At 36.3% G+C, this 24275-nt stretch overlaps 3 protein-coding genes across 10 annotated transcripts; all 3 read right to left on the bottom strand.

The window, feature by feature from the left end:
* Positions 1-4671: 4671 nt before the first annotated feature.
* LOC137718455 (thaumatin-like protein 1b) lies at positions 4672-7727 on the bottom strand. Of its 3 annotated transcripts, none has more exons than XM_088698933.1 (4): positions 7572-7727; positions 6776-7469; positions 6594-6637; positions 4672-5723 (listed from the first exon to the last, which is right to left on the bottom strand). In XM_088698933.1, the coding sequence occupies exons 1-4, from the start codon at positions 7630-7632 to the stop codon at positions 5638-5640; spliced, it is 885 nt and encodes a 294-aa protein (XP_088555059.1). In that variant the 5' UTR covers positions 7633-7727; the 3' UTR covers positions 4672-5637. The 3 variants fall into 3 exon arrangements, with proteins under 3 accessions (XP_088555059.1, XP_068314110.1, XP_088555060.1); XM_088698934.1 differs by lacking the exon at positions 4672-5723 and adding an exon at positions 5730-6188; XM_068458009.2 differs by lacking the exon at positions 6594-6637.
* Positions 7728-15018: 7291 nt separating this feature from the next.
* Positions 15019-16778, bottom strand: LOC137716741 (uncharacterized). 5 transcript variants are annotated; one of them, XM_088698935.1, is made up of 6 exons: positions 16402-16778; positions 16257-16312; positions 16084-16173; positions 15829-15998; positions 15619-15726; positions 15019-15247 (listed from the first exon to the last, which is right to left on the bottom strand). In XM_088698935.1, the coding sequence occupies exons 1-6, from the start codon at positions 16761-16763 to the stop codon at positions 15086-15088; spliced, it is 948 nt and encodes a 315-aa protein (XP_088555061.1). In that variant the 5' UTR covers positions 16764-16778; the 3' UTR covers positions 15019-15085. The 5 variants fall into 5 exon arrangements, with proteins under 5 accessions (XP_088555061.1, XP_088555063.1, XP_088555065.1 ...); XM_088698937.1 differs by having other exon boundaries at positions 16123-16173; XM_088698939.1 differs by having other exon boundaries at positions 15829-16000; positions 16124-16173; positions 16264-16312.
* Positions 16779-20580: 3802 nt separating this feature from the next.
* LOC137718292 (thaumatin-like protein 1b) lies at positions 20581-22587 on the bottom strand. Of its 2 annotated transcripts, XM_068457810.2 has the most exons (3): positions 22468-22587; positions 21672-22365; positions 20581-21004 (listed from the first exon to the last, which is right to left on the bottom strand). In XM_068457810.2, the coding sequence occupies exons 1-3, from the start codon at positions 22529-22531 to the stop codon at positions 20836-20838; spliced, it is 927 nt and encodes a 308-aa protein (XP_068313911.2). In that variant the 5' UTR covers positions 22532-22587; the 3' UTR covers positions 20581-20835. The 2 variants fall into 2 exon arrangements, with proteins under 2 accessions (XP_068313911.2, XP_088555066.1); XM_088698940.1 differs by lacking the exon at positions 20581-21004 and having other exon boundaries at positions 21668-22365; positions 22468-22582.
* Positions 22588-24275: the final 1688 nt, after the last annotated feature.

Below are 24275 nucleotides of genomic sequence, written 5' to 3'. Positions count from 1 at the left end.
ATCGATATCTGTTGATCGAAACCGCGATACGAAAATATGTTTCTCTAATTTCTTTCCCCCTTGTTTCTGACTTTTAGATTGTTGATCAGACATTGTGTACTGTTGTAGAGGATATAAATCTAGCAGATAGGGTATCTTTTTTGGTAAATTACTTTTTCTCTCTTCTTTTTACTTTAATTGTGCACAAATGGCTGATGTATATGGACCCTCCCTAACTATAAAAGTGATTTTATTAATCTAAAGTAAAAGTATTACTGATGGGTGCATATTTTTCTCATATATTTCCTTTGGAGTTTGTATATATGAAGGGGTTAAATGCACTAATTTATATTGTTTTAATTTATAAGCATTTAATACGGGAGTTACGTGAAAAAGAAGTGAAAAATAGAGATTTCAGGTGTCTACAGTAATTGCAGTAGAACAAGAGGCTAACTAGTTGCGCGAAGACATGTGCATTACAACAAGGAGATGAAACCGAGCAGTTTTGGAATCAAATAGAGATGGAAGTGATATTCAATGGAATTTAGGAGAGAACTTAATTTCTAGTTTTTATTATTTCCGTTTATTTTTCATTTTCTTTAATAAGGACTTCAAGTCTATTAGTGATAAGATTTTAGTGGCGTTTTAATTGGATTTCAATTAGCCTTTAATACCCTTGGCGTGGGTTTTATAATAAGGAGATCCATCTCCTTGTGAAAAGTCAGCCACAAAAACAAAACCAAAAATCATTTATTCTACATAGGGGGTTGCGGCAAGGAAGGCCAAGAGGAAGAGCTACTTTGGAGTTTTTCTTTACTAGGGCTATGATGTAGCCTAATCATGAATACTTAATTGCCTTGTGGCATTGTTATATTATCATGTTTTTCTTCTTTATTGAGTATCTTTTGCTATTCGTAAAGCGCTTGATTTTTATTTAGATGCTTGATCACCATTTAGGTTTAAATTAGGTTGATTTGATGCAAGTTAGAGTAGATGCCATACTTAACTTGGGTTTAGCTTCTTGCAATTGATACAGTAAACACCTATTTGTAGATGCCATACAATTAGGGTTTATGTGATTTTCCAAGAATTTCCATAGAGCTTAATGGGTTCTTACTTGTTTAAATCCATCTATATGCCATAGAGGGTTAACATGTAAGGATACTTTTGATGTAACCAAATGTCATGGCCATCGAATAATTTAGGGAAAATCGATCAACAACATTATGGAACTACTTGAACATAACATATTAAGAGAATTAAGTAGGATTGGTTACAGTGAATTCGGATGCCTTAGGTTTTCTTTTCTTATATTTTAATCTTATTATTTTATGCATTTTATTTTTGAAGTTGTATTTTATTTTAGTTTAATTCAAATTGTATCTATCTTTTTTTTTTCTTTTTTTTTGTTAAGGCTTCTCAACTACAATTTGTTTCAATTTAATTAATAAGACTTTGAGAATCAATTCAATCTACATCGGACGATATCGGTACTTATATGCTATACAATCATCCAATTCGTATACTTACGAACACTAAAATTCGAGACTTAATGAGTTTAATTTTGATTATCTAATTTACTCAACAATTACATTGAAAGGAAAGATCGACTTGTAAGTTGTAATAAAGGGCAGCTGACAAAGTGATGTCATGGAATGCAGGTGCCATGCAATTTAACCTTTATATCAATAGTAAAATAAGCTGCTCGTTAGGTATTGAACTCATTATTCATAAAAGTGGAACTTAAAAACACCATATACCATTATACCGTAGTGCTAGGAACATCCTTTTTTTTCTCTTTCCTTAAATATAAGGAGTTTTAACGAAAAGTCCACGATACTGTTCACTTTAATGAACACCCATATTTTTACACTAAAAAGTTAAGCTTAGTACTATTCATTTTACCCTTTATTTTGTCCTTATCATTAAAACTCAAAGTTTTCAAGCTATTTTTATTAGTTTTCTTTAAATATACATATAAATACCAATTAGGAGTTTCAAAAGAATGGGGTTAGGATCGGAAGCTGATTTGAGTAAAATGCAGTTTGTCTGAGTTGTGTGTTTGGCCCAACACACATACACTTTGCATATAATTTTGCTTCATTCGGCCAGATGGGCTTAGCTCTGCAGACTTTCTATAAAAGCTCATTTGGATGGACTTATCGGTTTAACAAACAAGAAAAACTAAAAAGGAAAAAGATTGAAAGTAAAGAGTTTTTGTTGGTTGAAAACTTTGTAAAGTCCAATAACTTATGGATAACGCAGTTCAGCGTTTAGAATATGCAACTAGCATTGCTTACATGATCCAAACAAAAGAATCTGCAACTAGCAATTTTATATATTTTATTAAAAATTTGTCTGAGGTATTAAGTTTGACAAAAAGTTTGTTTACAGTGGAGATTCACTTATTCTGGTTTGATAATTAACTCACACACCAAAAAAAAGAAAAAAAAAGTAATTTCCTTTCCAACAAAGGATTATAGGTCAAAAATGGAGGCAAGTTTCACATTCAGATCACTATCCAGAGTGCCCTTTAATATAGTTATTTTTTGTCTGTTAATTATATATGTATATACACATATTCAGGCGGCAACATATATATATATATATTATGTATGTATGTATGTATATATCATATTCTTCGAATTTCAGGCTCTATTTGTTTTTATTGGCGAAAATGATGTCCCAACGAATCCCTATATATATATATATATATATATATATATATATATATGAAAGCTTTTAGTTTGTTCATATATATGCATATATAGTCGAGTAATTTATGTAAACATAAAGGTAGAAAACTACCGCAGGAGGTAGTAGTTAAGTAGAAGTTTAGTTTTGTGCAAGTCAAGTTGACAAGACAAAAGTGTGGCTGCACTGCACTTTGGTCCAACATCTCATTCATCATGACTCGGATTTCAATTAGCGGTAATCATCCTTCTTCAAATTTCATTAAATAAACAATAATACAAAGAAATTATTAAGAATAATTTTGACAGGCAAGCAACTTTAAGGGTTTGCCAACTTGAAAACAAAGGAATAATTTTAACAAGCAAGCATCTTGAAGTGTTTGCCAACTTCTAAACAAAGTTTCGCGGCTGCATTTTGACTAAATCAGTAGTAGTGGATTCGATGGGCTGACGCAGCCCCAACAAGAAGTAGTAGAGCTTGATTGGACATAAAGCTTCACTGTTCATTAAGCGATATATATATATATAGTGACCTACGTCTTTATATTGATTGTTTCGTTACGTCTTTATATTGATTGTTTCGTATCATGTATTGATTATATGACGTTCTTAATTCTATTTTTGAGCTAAAAAATATAAAAATACTAAATTTTACACAATCATTACGTGATCACAAAACGATAAATTCACTATCATATCCCGCTCCAAATATACCTGTTATGAAACTGGTCGTTCATGAACATATATGTTATATACATAAGCCAATTTGGACACATGCCAAAAATTCTTGACCCGAGCCAGAAAATAACTAAAGGGGCGCACACGCACACCAGAGTGGAATGGAATATACGGCGCTCCACATCTCTCATGAGTTATATATACATAATTTATATGATTAAAAATTTAATAAAATAAGATCCATAAAATGAAGAGTTAGAAGTATTATTGTGTGGTGTGGTGTGGTGGTAGCGTAGATAAGGCAGGCCAAGCCAGCCAATGAACCATCGTGCGTATGACGGAAGCTCCATGCGCATGCAGCAGCCGCAGCAGCACCACCAAATGAAGGACGTGCGCTACTTGATTCTTAACACCGACCTCCATTGGCCACTTCGAAACCTCAAACAGTCACCACCCACCACATGTATAATCTTAACCTTATTATTGTTTGGTTACACACTTGACACTTACAGCGATCAAATGAGCCACACTTTACAAAAAGTGAATTTGTATAAATAGACACTTGTTACAATTCAATCCACAAATTTTATTCCAAAAAATCTTTAACACATATACGACATCTGTTGTACGAGGTCAATTTATGTTTGTTATAAGACATTGTCGAGAATTCTATAATTTACTTGTATGTGCGATGCATAGATGCATCGATGCATTAGTTAGACAACTAAATTTACGTTTGACAATCTCAATTTAGCATTGAAACAAGTTCTTCTTAATTGATTTTGTGATACATTTTGATTATGATGAGAAAGTAAGTCCACAGGTATATTGGGACGCAATCATTAACGCAATCACCAAACCTTTGTTTCTAAGGATTATGATAACATCAAATAATTAAAAGAAAGAATAACCATGGATGACGCAAATGTGTTATAATGTCAACATAAGTTAGTTAGGGTTTATTACCGATGATAGGGTCATTGCAAACTCTAACATAATTAGTTTAGCCATCATGTGTACTCAGAGTCTCCAAACTATAATTATGAATACATGTCCGTGAAAATGTAAAGTATGGTGATTGATAGAGAGAGACTGCGAAAATCACTTCTCAAACTTTAATATTAAACACGAAGAAAGTGAATGATTAAGGTCATCTCATGCATTAACCATCCACATATTTGAATAATCAAAATTCAAAAAGCTTTATTATTTACATTATCCTCATCCCATCGTTGCTTCATATAATGTCAAATTTAAGTGATACAAAAGTATATACAAAATGCTGAGTGACAAAGTGACATCAAATGGAAATAATACAAGCTTAGCAAAAACAAAAACTTCATTATCTTAGAACCAAATTATGCAGTTTACAATATATAAATTATATATTGTATATTTTACATATGATGTGTATCACTACATTCCCCACAACAAACAAAAATGAATTTCGACCCTCCATTTAATATAAAGAATTGGATGACGAAAAACAATAAAAAAAATTTCAAATGAGCCACAATAATTTTCCATATATAATCCCTAATTAATAATCTAATTACCTAATAATCCAATAATCTAATCTAACCTCTGCCAATTGGATTTTAGAAGCTGACGGGTGGGTGGGGAGAAATTTTTTATTGTAATCGGAATATGGATGGTACACCACGTGTTTTTATATAAGTGGTGAAACTTTTTATTTTTTAAGTTATTAACTTTTTAACATACATATTTTACTATTTGTATAGCGACATGTGGTGTACTATCTTGTGTTCCGATCATATTGAAAAATCTCTCGTAGGTGGGCTTTTCCCATCACATGACTCTATGCCACGTAACCACGGCCAGAACCACCTACCAAAATTCACATGGCCAGAAAAGGAAGGAAGAGGATCCTCTCCTGAGCTCAAGATGGGGATCCTCTTGATCGGTCCATCTAGACCTTTCAAATTCAATCCAACGGTTACAATTATTATAATTTTCCGAGGATCCCCTATTTAGAACCGTTGGATTAAATTTGAACGATCCAGATAAATAGATCATCAGGAGGATCCCCATCCTGAACTCAGAAGAGGATCCTCTTTCGAAAAGAAATATGTTGAAGGGTCCACCATCCTAAATTGGGGCCATGTTATTGAATCACATGGGCCCAACCAACAGCGACTCAGTTAGAACAAGAGCTGCCATAGCACAGTGATGACGCCGACCGTACTCATTACACGTGGTTCGAACGTGTGAATGGACGCGGCCGAAAATGAATCGTATGAGCCGCCTTCGTACTCCATTGTGTTGTTTATCTCTTGCGGCGAGGTTGAGGTGGTTGTCGACGGCGGTGTGGTTGTCGGCTGCGGCTGTGTGTTGTCCTGTGACGCTTTCTGGCTGTAAAATTGCACAATATTCACAGTCAGTACAATTACCGTTACAAAAATAAATACCAGGAAAAATGTAAATTGTGGACCATTGCAAAAATAATGTGACGAGTTTTGGAGTGTGTGTTGAGTTTTAATTAATTAAGAAGGGGAATCGGATCTGCGTTTTGCTCCGGCATCGGAGACCGCATGTGGAATTCTAAATGGGAGGATCCTTTTTCTGAGGATCCAAGGGATTCCGTGATCGTGACCGTTTATTATATATCGTGTGATCATTTTTTGTTAGATACTCTTTATATTTAATTTTAAATTTAAAATTTAAAATGATTTCTAACTTTACAATGTACAATGAACGATCACGATCACATGATCTTTCGGATACCTTTTCCTTCTAAATGGACGAGCCTGGAATTTTATAAGTGCACCACTCCACCACTTTATTTGAAAAGACCGTTTCGACCTTCATTTGTTTAATCTATTTGGTGGCAGACACAAATTCATAAATTAGTATTCTGTACTAATGCTAAGGAAACTCTTCGTAGATTCTTTACTACCTTATATTTTTTTTTAATACAATATGTTATAATATTGATATTGAATTTGACGTTAAAATGTAAGGTGGTAGAGTTCATATACCATCTTGAAAGAATGCCCGTAGCATTTATCGACAAACAAATTTTAAGATTGGTTTTGACTTTTACAATTGAATTGCCACACTATCATGCTTGAAAAAATCAAGAGAAAGACTTCCATGAAACATGCATGCAGCGATGATAATATATTTAGCTAATCAGTTAAAATGCATGATAATGTGTAATTGATAATGTCGGCGGGAGAGCCGTCCGTTTGTTAGCCCCCATCACTGATAATGACTACTGACCTTTCGGATATTCCGTTGAGTTAAACCGACGTAACGGAAAAAACCTAGCACCAGGAAGTAAATGAGTGAAAAATTTTCACCCCTAACGGCTTCATACGAAGCTAATCGGGAGGACGAAACTACCCTTATAACGGTCGAAAAAGGAGGGAAGCAGAACGTAAAGGATAATTCCGTAAATTTACCTGGTGCTAGGCGATGGGCAGAAGATGATGGTGTAGTCGCCACCGGCGCATGTGAAGGTGCTGGTCTTGTCGTCGTAAGCGTAACTGTATGCTTTTGGGCACGCGCTCTTGAAAATCTGAGAGTATTGAGAGGGCTTGCAAGTGTCGGGTGAACCGTAGGCGCCGCTGCAACAGTACTGCGGCTGAGCGAACGCCTCGCACGCGCTCTTGCACGCGACTGCTTCACCTCCGTCGGCACTGGTGACCTTGAGATCGGAAGGGCAGATGGTGTTGAGGTCGGTAACGCAGCCGGTGTTCGTACAGTTGGTCCCAGTGCCGCCATTGGGGACCACCAGCATTGGGAGGTTGTACCCGTCCACGAGGCTGACGTCGAAGAAATCAAGCCCGCCGGAGCCGTCGAGTGTGAATTCAGCGAGAGTGGCGGGCGGGGCGGCTCCGTTGCCTGAGCATTCTAATTTTCCTGAGCCGCAGTCGGCGGTGAGGCAGGAGAATTTGCCGGCGGAGTCGTGGGAGCAGAGGGTTCGGCCCCAGAAGCGGCCGCCCCACGAGGCTGGGGCGGAGATAGTTTTCGTTTCGCCCTTTGCGAGGGCGAAGCCGGTGGTCGGAAGAGGTGAGACGCCGGCGTTGGTGAGAATGCCCGGCCACACTGTGTAGTCGCACTTGTTCTCCATTGTGAATGTCCTTGAAACAACACCTGCGCGTTAATAAAACAGGACAAAATTAGTACACAAATTAACAAAATTGGACCCAGAATTATAACAAAGCTGGGAATTTAATTGGGGTTAGAGATTATTACCTGATGTTTGTAGCCCCAGGATGGTTAACAGAGAAATTAACAATGATGGTAATCGAGCCATGGATTCAAAGCTGGGATTTGGAGAGAGAGAACAGAGGAAAGGGTGTGTGGGATTTTCTGAAAAGTTGGGTGGGCAGAGAATTTATAGAAGAAAAGGGAAGAGGAAGAGGAAGAGGTGAAAGCTTTTTCCTTTGCGTCTTCCATTCCACGTTGCGTTAGGAAACTTTTTCACTTTTTACGTTGCGTTATTTTGGTGATACAATGAAAAGTAAAACAGAGGGTAACTAATCCAACTGATTTGATGCATGGTTTATTTTGGCACACTTTTCTCAAGGGACATACATTTTTCTAACTTCTTTTATTTCCTTTTCTTCTAAAAAAGCGATTGTTACGTTTTCTCAAGGGACATACATTTTTCTAACTTCTTTTATTTCCTTTTCTTCTAATAAAGCGATTGTTACGTTTCTGGTTTTTCATTCCCACTTCTTCTTTAATTTATATCCATTGATTTTCTTTTGATTTTTTTTTTTCGTTTAGAAGGGAGATCAGCCGGTGGTTTCATTACGACAATCCACCTTCTTGGGGATCGGGAATACTCATAAAGGTATTTCAGTCTCTTTTAGCCAGCATCATGTGATTTACCAACACTAGGAATCAAACACATTACTTGATGCATGAAATGTGGGCTTGTAATTTGTCTCAAACAACTGGACCACTATGAGATGATTATTTTTTTAAATTTATTGAATGCAAAAGAGAGGAAAGAATGGAAGAGTTCGAGAAAACTAAAGCTTATGGTTTAGATTTTAATACTAGTACACAAGATAATATGGATCAAGGAAAGTGAATTTTAGGTGACAGGCAGGTGTGATGAACTCTATTGATATGTCAATTTTATTGCTATTAATTTCATAGGTTGTTCTACCATACTCTTGTACTAGAATTTCTCAGGCTCGTACAACGATAAAACTTATGCAACATGCAAAATAATCCGTGACGAGTAAGATGAAGACATTTTGATAGGTAACAAACTGACACGAGTACAATATGGCCAGTACAATGGCAATACAGTATTAAAAAATCGACACAAAATGTTCATTTGCATCAAATCAACCGCAAAATTCTTCATGTAACTAGTAAATTTTCACTTTTTATCCATGTTGCACATCACGCGAGTTACGTGATATGAAAGATAATCAAATGCAGAATTCTTGCATTTATTCATTAGTCACGCTCCAAACAGATAAAAAGATTATATAATAATTAGATCTTGGTAGATCCCCATTTTACCTTCTAGAATCTCATGATTAGCAACATAAGATGGCTACAAAACAAAATATTATAGTGTTTTTTTTACTTATAGAATCTCATGATTATTGATTAGTAACATATAGCCTCTGAAATTTTCATTTCAAACGTACACGATGATTTCCTTGATTTTGGTAAAACATAGTATTGTGTAAACGTATTGTATCGTATTCGTGTGAGAGATTTTTTTCAGTATGTCTGAAATGCGGAACAGAACATCACATGACATTATACAATTACAGAAACACTTGAAAAGAATTTTCTGCAATTGTATGACAACACACGTTATCCAACCCATATTCGAGCAGGTTGAAAAAAATCTCTCGTATGTTGATGGAAATTGAAGTTTGTCAAGAGAGAGCGACTGCCACGAGAAGAAGTAGCAGCCTCATCGGGCAGAGTCAAATATATGAAACCTGGGCAGTTGGCAATCGGAGAATCGCTGCAGACAGTCGTTTCTGGCTAGCTTTTTATTTAATTAACGCATGTTTCTTATGGTTCCCGCACTTGGGAAATAAACTTGGAGCGTAGGACCGGTACTGGGTTAATTCATAAGGATAATTAAGGTCAACATTGTCTCACCAAAATACCTCTTCCAGGTTGACGATCTGTCTGTTATATTTATAACAATTGGGCCAACGGCGTCGATTTGCAAGAAAGAGACGCATTAAAGGGTTAGCTTTAACTTCCCTTAGACTGTTCTACAAAACGAGAAATTTTTCATTGTGATTAGAACACGAGAAGTACATTAGTATTTTTATTTAAGTAGTGGAAAATTTTTCTTTTTTAAGTTATTAATTTTTTAACACATATAGCCCACTATTTATATAATAACACGTGACGTATCATCCCTTGTACCAGTCACATTGAAAAATCTTCCATACAAAACCTATATATATATATATATAATTGTTGAACTACCACAATAATTTTTGGAAGAATTAGATACTATTCCCCAGAAAATATCTTACAAGAAAGCAACTGCAAGCTCAGATTCAGTAGTTTTTGTTGATCATTTTACTCATAATCGCAATGGTTTTTTTTAGTTAAAATGGTTATTAAGATTGACATAACTCCTATTTAATTTTTGACAATGAAAATTGAGAGAATGGTCCTTAAGTTTATCCATCGTAAATTATTGTAGTCATTCTATGAGAAATCTGTCAATATTCTCATGAAGTGAAAGGGTTAGTTTGACAAAAGGGTGATGTTGTCCACACATTAGTTTGACAAAAGGGTGATGTTGTCCACACATCCATCTTAATTTTCGGTTATCAGATCGAATGAACTAAAAAAGATTAAAGAACAAAAATTAATAAGTGTTGTGTGGGAGGTAAAAATGCATGTGTGGATAGCACCACTTTTGGCAAAAATACCCTTAAAAAGATAGTAATGTGGTTGTTCAAGTGATAATTTAATGAGAATATTGACAGATTTATAACGAAATAACCAAAAGATTTACAGCGGACAAACTCAATGACCACTTTTAATGATTTTCATTATCAGAGACCAAAGTGATAAGTTATGTCAATATCCAAGATCATTTTGACTAAAAAACGTAAACTGAATTAAAATGATTAAAACCATTAATCACCATCAGAGCCATTAGCCACCTTAGACCGAAACACTTGAAGAAGGTCAGTCATATACGGTGGTCGGTAGTACAAGGCTATCATTGGCTGGTCGTGTTTAGGTTTTACAATTCTTCGACTTATTGCCATGGTGTCAACCTCAGTCAAGGTAGCCATTATTCAACGCCGGAGACGGGAGAAGACGAAACACTTCGGGTTTTAAGTGTCGAATTAAATTAATCGATCGATTTATTAATTTAAATTATCCTTTTAATTAAGCTTCCCTACCTTGATTCTTGATTAATTTTGTCCTATTTCCTTATGCATTTCCGCTCATCGACTCTAATTTGATGTTAAAAGTGTTGCAGAATTAATAATGTTTCATCTAGGCAAAAAATTAACTAAATCCGAAATATCCATCAACATATTATTCATTAAATACATATGCCACGTTTTTTAATTCAACACTAAATTTACTAATGATGTCAAAAGGTTCAAAAAGGAAGATTTCATCGTAATCACTTAAAAACTAAAATTGAAGAACGAATTGTTTAAACGACTCCATGCATTATGACAACTTTTCAAACTAATGACGCATTGTCATATAAAATAAATAAATACACAAACAATGCATTATTAATTTGAAATACCGTGAAAAGTACATCAAGTAAGCCTCTCTCCTCTAAAACTGGCGTATACTCTAATGCTATGCCATGGTTTGACATGCTTTAACGTATCTGTTGTCTAAAGCAGTCTCATTAAATGATTCACTCGGGGTGGATGCTACCAAGTGCTAACTGCCAAATCCCCATATCATGGTGGTCCAATTAACAGGAATTTTATCCAACTCCCCATATGGTGGCGGTCCAATTAACAGGAGATTTTCAATGTCATCGAAACATAAATACATACATCGTAGGATATTATACAACTAGAGCAGACACTTGAAAAAATAAGATTTTTTCTACTTGTATAATAAGAAGGTTTAACAAAACATTTCTGGTACTATTCATCTTTAACGAAAAATCACATTTATACTTTTCTCTGGTATTATTCACTATACCTTTAAAAGGATTTTTCATTAAAAGAAAAGTTTTTTTTAAAATTTTTGTTAGTTTTTCTTATATAATAATATATATTGTATCGTTGTTATGTGTTTTCGGTACATTGAAATTTTTTTTCCATCCATGCCCAATTGCCCATATCGAGGAGATTAAGGACCACAACTCTAATTTCATCAAAAAGCAGCCCTCATTTATTGTTCTGAAATAAAAGTAGCTACCAATACAGCTAATATCCGACAGATCCTTTCCTTGTAAACAGGAAGTTTCCTGACGATATTTTCTCCGACCAAATAAAATATCTTCTTTTGCTCTTATCACAACAGAAAAATATCTCCTCTCGCCTTTCTACAAGAGCACGAAGATTTGCAGTGTGCAACCCAAGTCCGGGTTAAACTCAGTCGACATGAATACGTATGTGATTCAGGTGATGCGGAAAAAATATATGCGTAATTATGTACAACTGGTGATATCGTAAATTGTCTCCAAGATTGTTAGAGATACGCTACCACAAGATTCAATCAATACAAATACCGAAGAGCTTCCGTCGGTTGCTAAAACTTTGAACATATTCTCTCAGCTTAGAGCAATGTCACCATTTGCTGTGTAGGCATTTTTGGCAAGCAAGAATTGGCGTGGATGCCCCTCCACATCAAATAATAATGAAATGAAAAAGCAAGCCAAGTTGATCACTCAAAACAACATTATTGTGTGTGAAGCGTGACAAACCAGTTGTTGTCATTAGCTTACATTCTCTAGTGTATGTGTCTATCCTTGTGGCCGAATAATGAGAAATTTTATTTAAACTCATGTAATATATATTTACACTCAACTTATTCTTTACACCTATTTAATTTTTAACTAAATTATTAATATCTCTTTAAACTTAAATTTATTACCTAATATACCCCTATAAATTAAATTCAATATGTGAATTTATTTTTGCATCAATTTGATTTATAACTCTATCTTTATTAGGGATGGCAATTCTAACCGTTAAACTCGATAACCGTGGATAACCGTCCGAATGTATTGGATTTGGATATGAAAATTCGGGTATGGTATGGATATGGGGAAAAGCCGTGAACTTTATTCAGTTATGTTTTGAATATGGTTATAGGAGTCCCCAATCCGTATCCGTCCCTGAATCCGACCCGAATATATATATATATATATATTTGATATATAATATAATTTTAATCAATTTACCAAACACTCCTTTTACTAATTCATTATGCATGCATCAAACCCTATATTATTTTTATCATGCACCAAACATCATGCATAGGGCATACCAACAACCTCATCAATTCAATACTCTTATTGTTATACTCAACCAAATTAATTCATTGAATCATTTTATATATCAATTATCAAATATTACAAGTTTATCAGATTCATCTCTTTTCAAGAGTCTCACTGTCAAAAAATTAGTACATGTTATCATGAACAACTTCAAATATATTGTTAGTTTTTTGTAATTGGATGTTGCTATTTAATGACGGAATTAGTATCTACTAAAATTTATAATGCGTCAATTGGATAAATATAAATTTTTTTTTTTTGATGAAAATGGATATAACCAATAACTGATTGAAAATCCGTTACCTGGTAGATATGGTTATGGATAATCCCCGATGGTTAATTTGCGGTTATGGATATGGTTAATTTTCTTGGTTATGAGGATAGATATAACATTTATGTCCTCAAACCGAACCGTTGCCATTCCTAATCTTTACACCGTCTGGAAATGGACAGTGAGAATTAAGGTGTGAATTCAGCCATGACTGACAACAAGACTGACACTTCTGTAGATGTTGACAAAAACCATGCATCAACATCTCTCTTTGTGTGGTCTTTGTCTCATAAGCATATGTGTCTGCTACCATACCCTTTCATAAGAATCTTTCTATAGGCTTCATGAAGTGCATGGAGCACTAGTAATCAATTGGGTTTGTTCGAAAACATTACTATTTGTTTGACAAGATAATATCTCTGTAATTTCGAAACTGCACACTCGCATATCAATTGCAAATTTTGCTTATGAAAATCCAACTAATCCAGTACCACTGTACAAGTCTAACCAACAGCCAGGCCTTAAAGATGCAAGACAACCACCAGCAGCCTAAGATTTGTGGCACACATTAATTTACAAGCACAAATGTTGAATTTACAAGCACATATGTCGTAGACACAAGACTTACTTACCTGCAGGATATCAAAGGCTGCAAATTATATTGTATTTCAAGATGCATCTTGGTTAGTCTCTAGTGTTTGAATGTCAAAAACATTACTATTCGTGTAAAATCGTAAATACCAATTTAGTACATGAAACATGCAAAATTCAAAATACTCATCTTCTAAACTCTAAAAAATTGAAATCAAACAAACAAAATATTCATAAATTGAGTCATACCTTGATTAGAGGATTCAAAACTTCAAAATCACCATCCATCAATAAAAAAAATTTGTTTTCCCTATGACAGCTATTAGAGTTTTAGCCGAAATGAACGTATGATAAACAAAGAATGATCGTAGGGTTTAATTATAGTGTTTGGGTTGATTGATAAATTTGAGTTTTATTATTAATTTCATTTTGTACTTAATAGTAATTATGCAATAGGATAAAATAGACAATTAACATTTAAAATTTAAGTTGGATGTAGAAATATGTTACATTGGTTTAAATAAAATTTCTCCCGAGTAATATGTTTTTGTCCTATTTTCTACCCCCTTCCCCTCCCCTTCTGGTCCCATTCGATGGATCTTTGGCCGGACAGCCACGTGGTGCGGGAGTTTGTACGGAATAACACATCCTAAACCAGGTCCTATACGATGTAATCTAATTGAGATAACAGAGGGCAAATGGACCGACTTTTAAAAATACAACGTGAATTTCAACCCTCAGGTTTTCAGTACAGGCCCGGTAGAACGATTTTATTTCATTTCCCTGCGGTTGATAGTCAGTCCAAGCTTTGGTTTGGTATGATTTAAACCCAAATCCTATGCTTCAACATTTAACACAGAACTCCCTTTACACTTCTTTTTTTCCGTTTTCTGTTGCAACAATTCAACTAGTAAAACTGAGGCTACAAAGCGGAGCCGGTCTGGATTAAGCCTAAAAGTTCATTGTTCAGACAATTAAATCATACTGGACAACGACAACAAAACCACGCGGAGTAACAAGACTATAGGATGTGCATACGCCGCTTAGATTAGACAAACGTAACCTAGACATGCCAATGGGTTGAACACCCTGGGTCAACTGCTAGAAAATGATTTTGTACAACTTAAATGGAAGATACTGGACAACACAGTTTGCACCAATGCCCGTATAACCTATGAATTTCAACTCCTTTGCCCATGGTGGCTAACTACAATCTAGAAATACTTGGTGTGTAACGAATTACTAACCAACTTGGACTACTAAAAAAGAACTACGTTGTTACCGAGACCAGACAACGTGAATCTATGCAAGAAAAAAAAAATTGCACTGTACAACCAAGAGAACAAAAACTGCATTCTTTAAGAAATATTATGTAATGACACATAAATAATGATGGAAACTAAAATATCATATATCAATCTCTAGGCTACGTTTAGCAAGGCAACGAAGGAACCTGGTGAATGCCTTTTCAGCACTCACTCTCGCTGCATCAATCTTTCCCGTATTTTCCTCCAAATCAACCTTCTGTTCCAATCTAGAATGCACACTTCGGACAAGTTTCCTTAGTTCCTGTCAAGTGAAGCTAGCATTAGCAACACAGAGCAAGAACACTATGCACCCTTACGATAAGGGAACAATTGGCATGAGAGTTAATCAACTGATTCAAGTGAATATAAACTGGCTGGGCTTCTACATAATCCGGTGGTTCAAGTGAATCCAACTCCATAACCAGCCCTCGCGAAGGACTTTTATCGGTAAATCAACAGTGCCACTTAATCAGACCATCCCACTCCATTAAGGATGTGGCGGAAAAACAAAAGTACAAGGGACCGAGGCAGCAATGGAACTGAAAACCTTTTACACTTAGGAAGCATGTTATGACTGTTTAAACACATTATTTGACATTAAAGACACTGATGTTGAGATGGCATTCAACTTACCTGACGGTCAAAATCAACATTTGAAATTGAATAAACTTCATTGGTGATCTTAATGTCCTTACTGATCAGACCATCAAACCATCTGGTTGCTTCATCAATGTGAGAACCCTGCATTCGATGCAAGTAATTAGATGAAACATGTCCATAAACAACTTACCTAATTTCAGCAATCTTTCTTGCACAATTTCAAACAAAGTAAATGTAATGTACCTCTTCTTCCTCCTCATAATCAGTTTCTTCCGCTTCTTCTTCGTCGGCAACATCATCAACCCCCAATGTCTCCGGACCTGATAAAGCTTGCAGCTTACTTTTGTCGTTATCTTTCGTAGCCTGAATCAAAGCATCCATCAAGTCGGCCTCCACATCCCGCAGCAGTTTCCCTTAACACGAATTGAACATATCTTTGTAAGATAAGATCACAAATTCACAATGCATACACAAATGTAAGAAATGATTGAACTAAACAGATTCCAGGCAGGGCACAAAGTTGTTGCATCACATAACAATATAATTGAACTGCCTTCGCTTCCCTTCTCGAACATCCGGTCCTAGTTTCTGCGGCATTAACACAAACATCTTAGCTGCAACAGCTGAAATAAATAGCTAACACTCGTTTGAACAGAAAAGAATAAACTAACCAAGCACCTTCACTAGAATCACAGCATCCAACACGTCTTGGTCCAGAGCAGCCACTCTGCATCCCCATCAAATTAAAATCCATAACTCGAAATGACTAAATGTACAGGGACTTCTTTCAAAATTTGAAGTTTTAGGGGGGTGAACCTGACAATGCGTTTGATTTGAGGGGTGGAGAAGGAGGCGAGGTCCATAGCCCAACGGACGGCGCGTCGGGCGTGGCGCTTCAACTCGTTGTGGCTCTTGTACGTGACTGCATCCGAATCCGAACCTAAATTCGAACTGGCGGTGTTGGCGTCCTGGTAATCGGACGGTCTGAGCCCGCGAAATAGTTTATGGACGCCGCGAGTGGCCAGGTGGACGGTGGTCAAAGACGGACGACGGGAGTTGGTTCTGGTGGTGACCGGAAGTAAGGGGGAGAAGATAAGGTGGTGGAAGGCGGCGTTTGAGCAGCAATGCTGCTGCCACATCGGCCATTGCCTCAGAAGCCGTCCCGCGTGAGCAGCCATCGCCTCCCTTTCCCTCTCGCTGGAATAAATAAGCTAAGGCCCAGGCCCATTATTAAAGACTTCAAACGGCCTATAGTTGAATTGGGTGGCCTTCAAACTCAGCACATGTTATTTGGGCTGGTCTGTTTCACTTGACCCTCTTGTTTGGGAGTTGTTCTAGTATGACTAAAATGTTTTTGACATCAAAAAGCATTTTGGATGTTCGAGATTTGTCGATAGATGTTAACAACTTCATATGCATGTTCTCAAAATCTATGTCGAGGAATGAAGTCAAAATTTATTGACAAATACCCAAACACTTTCGTTGCAGATGGTCGAAATCTATCAACAGACGATTGAAGCATGCTACCTAGATTTTTGACATGTAATGCTAGGTTTGCAAATGTAGTATAAAATTTGGTCTCTCTAGCATTCTTCTTTGTCGATGGTCTCCCGATTGCATTTTGACTAAATCAGTAGTAGCGGATTCGATGGCTTTTCATCATCTCTAAGAGGCTCAACAACAAGTAGTAGAGCTTGATTGGACATTGTTGAGCAAAAATTGTACACAATATGTAAACAAATAATTCACTCGACACAATTTGAGTTTGACCCATTCTAGACTATGCATCTATTAATTACAATCCTTCGTTAAAAGGAAAAACCCTTTGATTCCAATATGAATAAATCGTAACTTGGGGTTTTGGGTTTTTGATTTTGCGACTGCACCTAGGTTGAACCCTAGATTGCCTACATACCTTCGTTGAGGGATCAAGTCATTCGTAGTTTTTTATGTATTTGTTGGGGTTTGATGCCTTGTGTAGTTTCAGCTCGTGCATGCAAGGAGCATTTGATGCCTTGTGCAGTTTAGGCTCCTGTAGGTGAGGACTTTGAGCCATTGGAGCATTACACGGCTTCGTGCCATTTGAGACTTGTCATGGCTTCGTGCTATTTGGGATTTCATAGGGCTTCGTGCCATTTGGGATTTGATACGGCTTTGTGCCATTTGAATTTTGACATGGCTTCATGCCATTTGAGATTTTTCTTTGGCTTTGTGTCATTTGGGATTTGATACAGCTTGGTGCCCTTTGAAACTTGACGTGGCTTCATGTCATTTGAATTTGGAGCAACTTTGTGTTATTTGAATCTTGATGTGGCTTCGTACCATTTGAGATTTGAATAATTAATAGGCAAATGACCCATTAATTAGAATTTGAGTATGACAATCTGGAAGGGTTTTAGAGCCCTTGTATTGATTTGGAATGAATTTGGCTCAAACGAATTTGGAATTTGGAACTTGATTGAATGGGTGGGTGACCCATTGAATAATTTTCGTGGTTTTGTACCACTAGAATTTGGTTTATTCAATTAGCCCCATGATTTGGAGGCAAGCGGCAGCTATTTTGATGTAGTCTAGAATCAGACCAACATTCAGCATGGTGCATTCTGGTGGTTTTTGGATATGCTCCACTTTTGGCAAAAGGATTGAATATTGGAAACTTTAACGAAAAGCTTCCAGTACTGTTTACTGTAACGAAAAATCACATTTTTACACTAAAACGTTAATCCTAATACTATTCACTTTATCCTTTATTTTGTTTTTATCGTTAAAACTTAAAGTTTTCAAACCATTTTCATTAGTTTTCCTTTAAATATTTTAATTGCCATGTCACATTCACTTGATTTTTTAAAGGGAACTTGATGGTGCTTTGACTTCCTTTTCGTTAAAGTGAATAATACTGTGGATTTTTTTGTTAAAACTTCATTTTAAAGGAAAACTAATGAAAAATATTTGAAAACTTTGAATTTTAATAATAAGGACAAAATAAAGGGTAAAATGAATAGTACCAGGATGATTTTTTAGTGTAAAAATATGATTTTTCGTTAAAGTGAACAATACAGTGAGTTTTTTGTTAAAACTCCATTTTTTTAATGTTTGGTGTCAATGAGATGGGGTTACCCATTTTTTCTTCCTCACTTTTCTTTGTCTTGGGACCTCTCCTCTGTACTTTTTTGTTCCCTCACTTGGACTTCTTCGTCTTCGTTTATGATTGAGAGAGATTCTTGCTCGCTTCTCACTTCCTCTGCACTTTGTCTTTTGCAAACCTTCTTGAATTTCGGCAGAATTTTGGTTCTCCTTTCGCTGCTCCTCTCTGCTATCTCTCAGCCGTTTGCCCTCCCTCCCTTTGCTTTGGCTTAGTGCCTTTTATAGGCGAACAGTGGAAACGGAAGTTGTGGTTAGTGGGTGAGTGCTACCACGTACTCTGCACAGTGGGATACTCGTAGAAAACCACCCACGTCTCCAGTTGTCAAGTGATTTTATTATGCTATATACATATATATATATATATATGTATGTATATATATATATAGGGATAAAAATCAACAACCTCCATATTGTTTTCACTCCTTAAAAATAGGCACTTGCAATCACCACATATCTCCACGTCTACTCAACTTCTTTTATATTTTTATTTATTTATTTTTACTTTGTGAAAATATATGGTTCAACAGACATAAATGGGATTCAGCTTCACTGTTCATGAAGCGATACACGTGCGCGCGCACACACACATATACACTTGCGTCTTTGTATTGATTGTTTCGTATCATGTATTGATCAGATGACGCTCTCAATTATATTTTTGAGCCAAAAAATACAAAAGTGCTAAATTTTACACAATCATTACTTGATCATAAAACGGTAAATACGAGATCACTATCATATCACACCCCAAAAATAACTGTTATGAAACTCGTCGCGCATGAACATACATGTTAAATACATAAGCTAATTTGGACACATGCCGAAAATTCTTGATCCGAACCAGAAAATAACTAAAAGGGCACACACACGTACACCAGAGTGGAATGGAATATACGGCGCTCCACAGTGAGTTATATATACATAATTTATATGATTAAAAATTTAATAAAATAAGATCAATAAAATTATGGGTTAGAAATATTATTGTGTGGTGTGGTGGTTGCGTGGATTAGGTAGGCCAAGCCAGCCAATGAGCCACCGTGCGTATGACGGAAGTTGCCATGCGCATGCAGCAGCAGCCGCAGCAGCACCGCCAAATGAAGGACGTGTGCTACTTGATTCTTGACACCGACCTCCCTTGGCCACTTCGAAACCTCAAACGGCCACCACCCACCACATATATAATCTTAACCTTATTATTATTTGCTTACACACTTGACACTTACAACAATCAAATGAGCCACACTTTACTGAAAGTAAATTTGTATAAACAGACACTTGTTACAATTCAATCTACAAATTTTATTCCAAAAAATCTTTAACACATATGCAATATCTGTTGTACAAGGTTAATATAAGATTGTTATACAACATCGTCGAGAATTCTATAATTTACTTGTATATGGGATGCGCCAATGCATTAGTTAGACAGCTAAATTTACATTTGACAATCTCAATTCACCAATTGAAACAAGTTCTTCTTAATTAGTTTTGTGGTATATTTTGATTATGATGAGAAGAAAGTCCATAGGGATATTTGTTTCTAAGGATTATGGTAACATCAAATAATTAAAAGAAAGAATAACCATGGAATGCCATGGATGACGCAAATGTATCATAATGTCAACATAAGTTAGTTAGGGGATTTATTACCGATGATAGGGTCATTGCAAACTCTAACATAATTAGTTTAGCCAGCATGTATACTCACAATCTCCAAACTATAATTATGAATACATGTCCGTGAAAATATAGAAACGTTGTTGATGCACAAAATTTGGTCAAAAAAAACTGTGATAATTGACATAATTTTTCATGAAAATATAAAATGTGGTGATTGATAGAGAGAGATTGCGAAAATTACTTCTCAAACGTTAATATTAAACACAGAGAAAGTGAATGATTAAGGACATCTTATGCATAACCATCCACATATTTGAATAATCAAAATTCTAAACGCTTTATTATTTACATTATCCTCATCCCATTATTCCTTCATATAATTTGACCACGGCCGCAAAATTAAAATGGTCAAAAAAGGAAAGTTGAAGGGTTCACGACCTGAATTGGGTTTGGGTCCATGTTACGGACACACATGGATCCATGTTACGAACACACATGGATCCATGTGTGAATGGACACTTCCGAAAATGAATCGTTTGAGCCACATTCGTACTTCATTGTGTTGTTTATCTCCTGCGGCGAGGTTGAGGTGGTTGCCGATAGCGGTGTACTTGTCGGCTGCGGCTGTGTGTTGTTCTGTGACTCTTTCTGACTGTAAAATTGCACAATATTCCCAGTCAGTACAATTACAGTTACAAAAATAAATACCATGAAAAATGTAAATAATGGACCGTTGCAAAAATAATGTGACGAGTTTTGGAGTGTGTGTTGAGTTTTAATTAATTAAGAAAGGGAATCGGATCTCTAGATTCCCAAAAGAGCATCAGGATCTGCGTTTTGCTCCGGCGTCAGAGACCGCATGTAGAATTCTATAAGGAACGAGGATTCTCTTCGAATCTTCTTTGTGAGGATCACGAGAATATTTAAATCATATTTTTATCATATATTGTACGGTTAGAAATCATTTGAGTATTTTTATTTAAAATTAAATATGAATAATATTTGATAAAAACTGTGTGTGCGGTTAGAAATCATTTTAATACTTTTATTTAAAATTAAATATGAATAATATTTGATAAAAACTAACTACAATATATAGTATATATACGATTAACGAATATGATTTAAGAATTCGAAGAATATCCTCATTCTTCTATACCACTTTATTTAAAAGACCGTTTGACCTTCATTTGTTTAATCTATTTGGTGGCTGACACAAGATTCTCTGCCACCTTAGTATAATATTTTATAATATTAATATGAAATTTGATGTGAAAATGTGAGGTGGTAGAATGTAAAAGATAATTCCGTAAATTTACCTGGTGCTAGGCGATGGGCAGAAGATGATGGTGTAGTCGCCACCGGCGCAAGTGAAGGTGCTGTTCTTGTCGTCGTAAGCGTAACTGTATGCGTACGGGCACGCGCTCTTGAAAATCTGAGAATATTGAGAGGGCTTGCATGTGTCCTGAGAACCGTACGCGCCGCTACAACAGTACTCCGGCTGGCCGAACACCTCGCACGCGCTCTTGCACGCGATTGCTTCAGCTCCGTCGGCACCGGTGACCTTGAGGTCGGAAGGGCAGCTGGTGTTGAGGTCGGTAACGCAGCCGGTGTTCGTACAGTTGGTCCCGGTGCCGCCACCAGGGACCACCAGCATAGGGAGGTTGTACCCGTCCACAAGGCTGACGTCGAAGAAATCAAGCCCGCCGGCGCCGTCGAGTGTGAATTCAGCGAGAGTGGCGGGCGGGGTGGCTCCGTTGCCTGAGCATTCTAACTTTCCTGAGCCGCAGTCGGCTGTGAGGCAAGAGAATTTGCCGGCAGAGTCGTGGGAGCAGAAGGTTCGGCCCCAGAAGCGGCCGCCCCACGAGGCTGGGGCGGAGATAGTTTTCGTTTCGCCCTTTTGGAGGGCGAAGCCGGTGGTTGGAAGAGGTGAGACGCCGGCGTTGGTGAGAATCCCCGGCCACACTGTGTAGTCGCACTTGTTCTCCATTGTGAATGTCCTTGAAACAACATCTGCACGTTAATAAAACAGAGCAAAATTAGTACACAAATTAACAAAATTGGACTTAGACTTGCATGAAAGCTGGGAAGTTAATTGGGATTAGAGATTATTACCTGATGTTTGTAGCCACAGGATGATTAACAGAGAAATTAACAATGATGGTGGTAATCGAGCCATGGATTCAAAGCTGGGATTTTGAGAGAGAGAGAGAGAGAGAGAGAGAGAGAGAGAGAGGAGATGGTGTGTGGGATTTGGTGGGAAGGAAAGAGTGTTTATATAAGAAAAGGGAAGAGGAAGAGGTGAAAGCGTTTTACGTTGCGTTAGGAAAGTTTTTCACTTTTTACTTTGCCAGTCTTTGATTTTTGTTTCCATGAATGAATCAGAAGTCTAGGAAGGAAAAAGTAATGTAGGTCAAAAATCCCGAGAAAGATAGATCAACAAAAAAAAAGTAGGAAATTCAAACAAAAAACACTGCTAAATCAGTCTTTGATTTTTGTTTTCAATATCTTCGTATTCAAATCGTGATTTTGTCCATGACCCAATTCATGCCCTCCATAGCAATTTCTGTAAGTTTTCTAATTTAATGTTAATTCTTACTTAATTTTAGTGTTAGTTGATACATATTTATTGTTAATTTGTTAGGATTTTTAGTTTTAGGGATTTTTTTTTTTCTTTCAAAGAATGCTAATTAAAAACAAAAGGGGCCGAACAGTTCCCCTCCAATTCCAAATAGTTCTGATCCAATTCTACTCCACAACAAAATAAGTCAAAAGTTGATTCAGATAATTTTGAGAGAGACCCCTGTGTTGGAGCAGTCATGTTTTTATTTAAATAATATATATTTATGATTTGTTTTATTAGAAATATTAAATATATATTAACATTTGTCTACACACTTTGTGTGTATGAGCACATTTTTTTAGAAACTGAGAAGGAGAGGGAGAAGAGAGAGAGACAGAGAACGTGGGGGGGAAGTGGGAGGTTTTTGTTTTTGGTTTTTTTTTTTAATTTTAAATATTATAACATCACTTGTATGTGAGACTTCAATAAAAAACAATAAAATTTGGACATGTGAAGTTACATTATTGCCCATCATTTTTTTTTGTGTGATAGAAAACTAGTTGTCTTTTCACCTTCTTTTGGTTGACAAAGAAAGTTTCATTAATTAATAGAGATAACTGTCATTAGGAGTAATTTTTTTTATAGAAAACTTATGATTGCATTTCTTTAATCAATAAGATTACAGCTGATGGTTATATATACAACCAAATAAACCTATGAAAATGACAGCTCACATAACTAATTACACCACAAGATAAAACTAACTATATTCTAAGTTTTATCTTTTACAATATTAGCTTTAATATCCCCCCCCCCCCCTCAAACTAAACTGAGGATGTCGAAGGGCTAGTTTGTGTCTGAGAAGCTGAAATCGAGCTTTGGACAAAGATTTTGTGCAGATATCAGCAATTTGGTCCTATGTGCAGATGAAGTGGACTGAAATTGCTTTGGATAAAACCTTATCCCGAGTATAATGATAGTCAATTTCAACATGCTTGGTTCGAGCATGAAAGACAGGATTATTAGCTAATTGAATTGCTGAGATGTTGTTAGACCAAAGCTTGGGAGAGGAAGGAAGTTGCAGAACAATGTCAACTAAGAGCTTGTAAATCCATGTAATCTCAGCAGCAGAATTTGCCAGAGACCTATACTCATCTTTAATTGAAGATCGAGCCACAATGGGCTGTTTCTTAGTACTCCAGCTAATTAGAGAATTGCCTAGAAAGACGCAAAAACCACCGGTGGATCTTCTGTCTAAGTGGCAGCCTGCCCAATCAGCATCAGAGAATGCATTGATGCTGAGAGATGTTGCAATTTTAGGAAACCAGGGACCAAGTTCAAGAGTACCTTTCAGGTACCT

This window comes from Pyrus communis, chromosome 8 (genome assembly GCF_041283825.1).
Source record: "Pyrus communis isolate YQ-2024b chromosome 8, ASM4128382v1, whole genome shotgun sequence".
In the NCBI taxonomy this organism is placed as follows: domain Eukaryota; kingdom Viridiplantae; phylum Streptophyta; class Magnoliopsida; order Rosales; family Rosaceae; genus Pyrus; species Pyrus communis.
The sequence above is the reverse complement of the archived record's forward strand: the minus strand, read 5'-3'. Positions and strand labels throughout refer to the sequence as shown.

Excerpts from the sequence above, each read along its gene's own strand:
- LOC137718455 (XM_068458009.2), bottom strand. The coding sequence starts at position 7,632 with ATGGCTCGATTACCATCATTGTTAATTTCTCTGTTAACCATCCTGGGG. Across the intron at positions 7,470-7,571 it reads CCTGGGGCTACAAACATCAG|GTGTTGTTTCAAGGACATTC; the intron begins GTAATAATCTCT and ends ATTAACGCGCAG. Across the intron at positions 5,724-6,775 it reads TGCCCATCGCCTAGCACCAG|CCAGAAAGCGTCACAGGACA; the intron begins GTAAATTTACGG and ends GCAATTTTACAG.
- LOC137716741 (XM_088698935.1), bottom strand. The coding sequence starts at position 16,763 with ATGGCTGCTCACGCGGGACGGCTTCTGAGGCAATGGCCGATGTGGCAG. Across the intron at positions 15,727-15,828 it reads ATTATGAGGAGGAAGAAGAG|GGTTCTCACATTGATGAAGC; the intron begins GTACATTACATT and ends CATCGAATGCAG. Across the intron at positions 15,248-15,618 it reads ATGTTGATTTTGACCGTCAG|GAACTAAGGAAACTTGTCCG; the intron begins GTAAGTTGAATG and ends TTCACTTGACAG.
- LOC137718292 (XM_068457810.2), bottom strand. The coding sequence starts at position 22,531 with ATGGCTCGATTACCACCATCATTGTTAATTTCTCTGTTAATCATCCTG. Across the intron at positions 22,366-22,467 it reads CCTGTGGCTACAAACATCAG|ATGTTGTTTCAAGGACATTC; the intron begins GTAATAATCTCT and ends ATTAACGTGCAG. Across the intron at positions 21,005-21,671 it reads TGCCCATCGCCTAGCACCAG|TCAGAAAGAGTCACAGAACA; the intron begins GTAAATTTACGG and ends GCAATTTTACAG.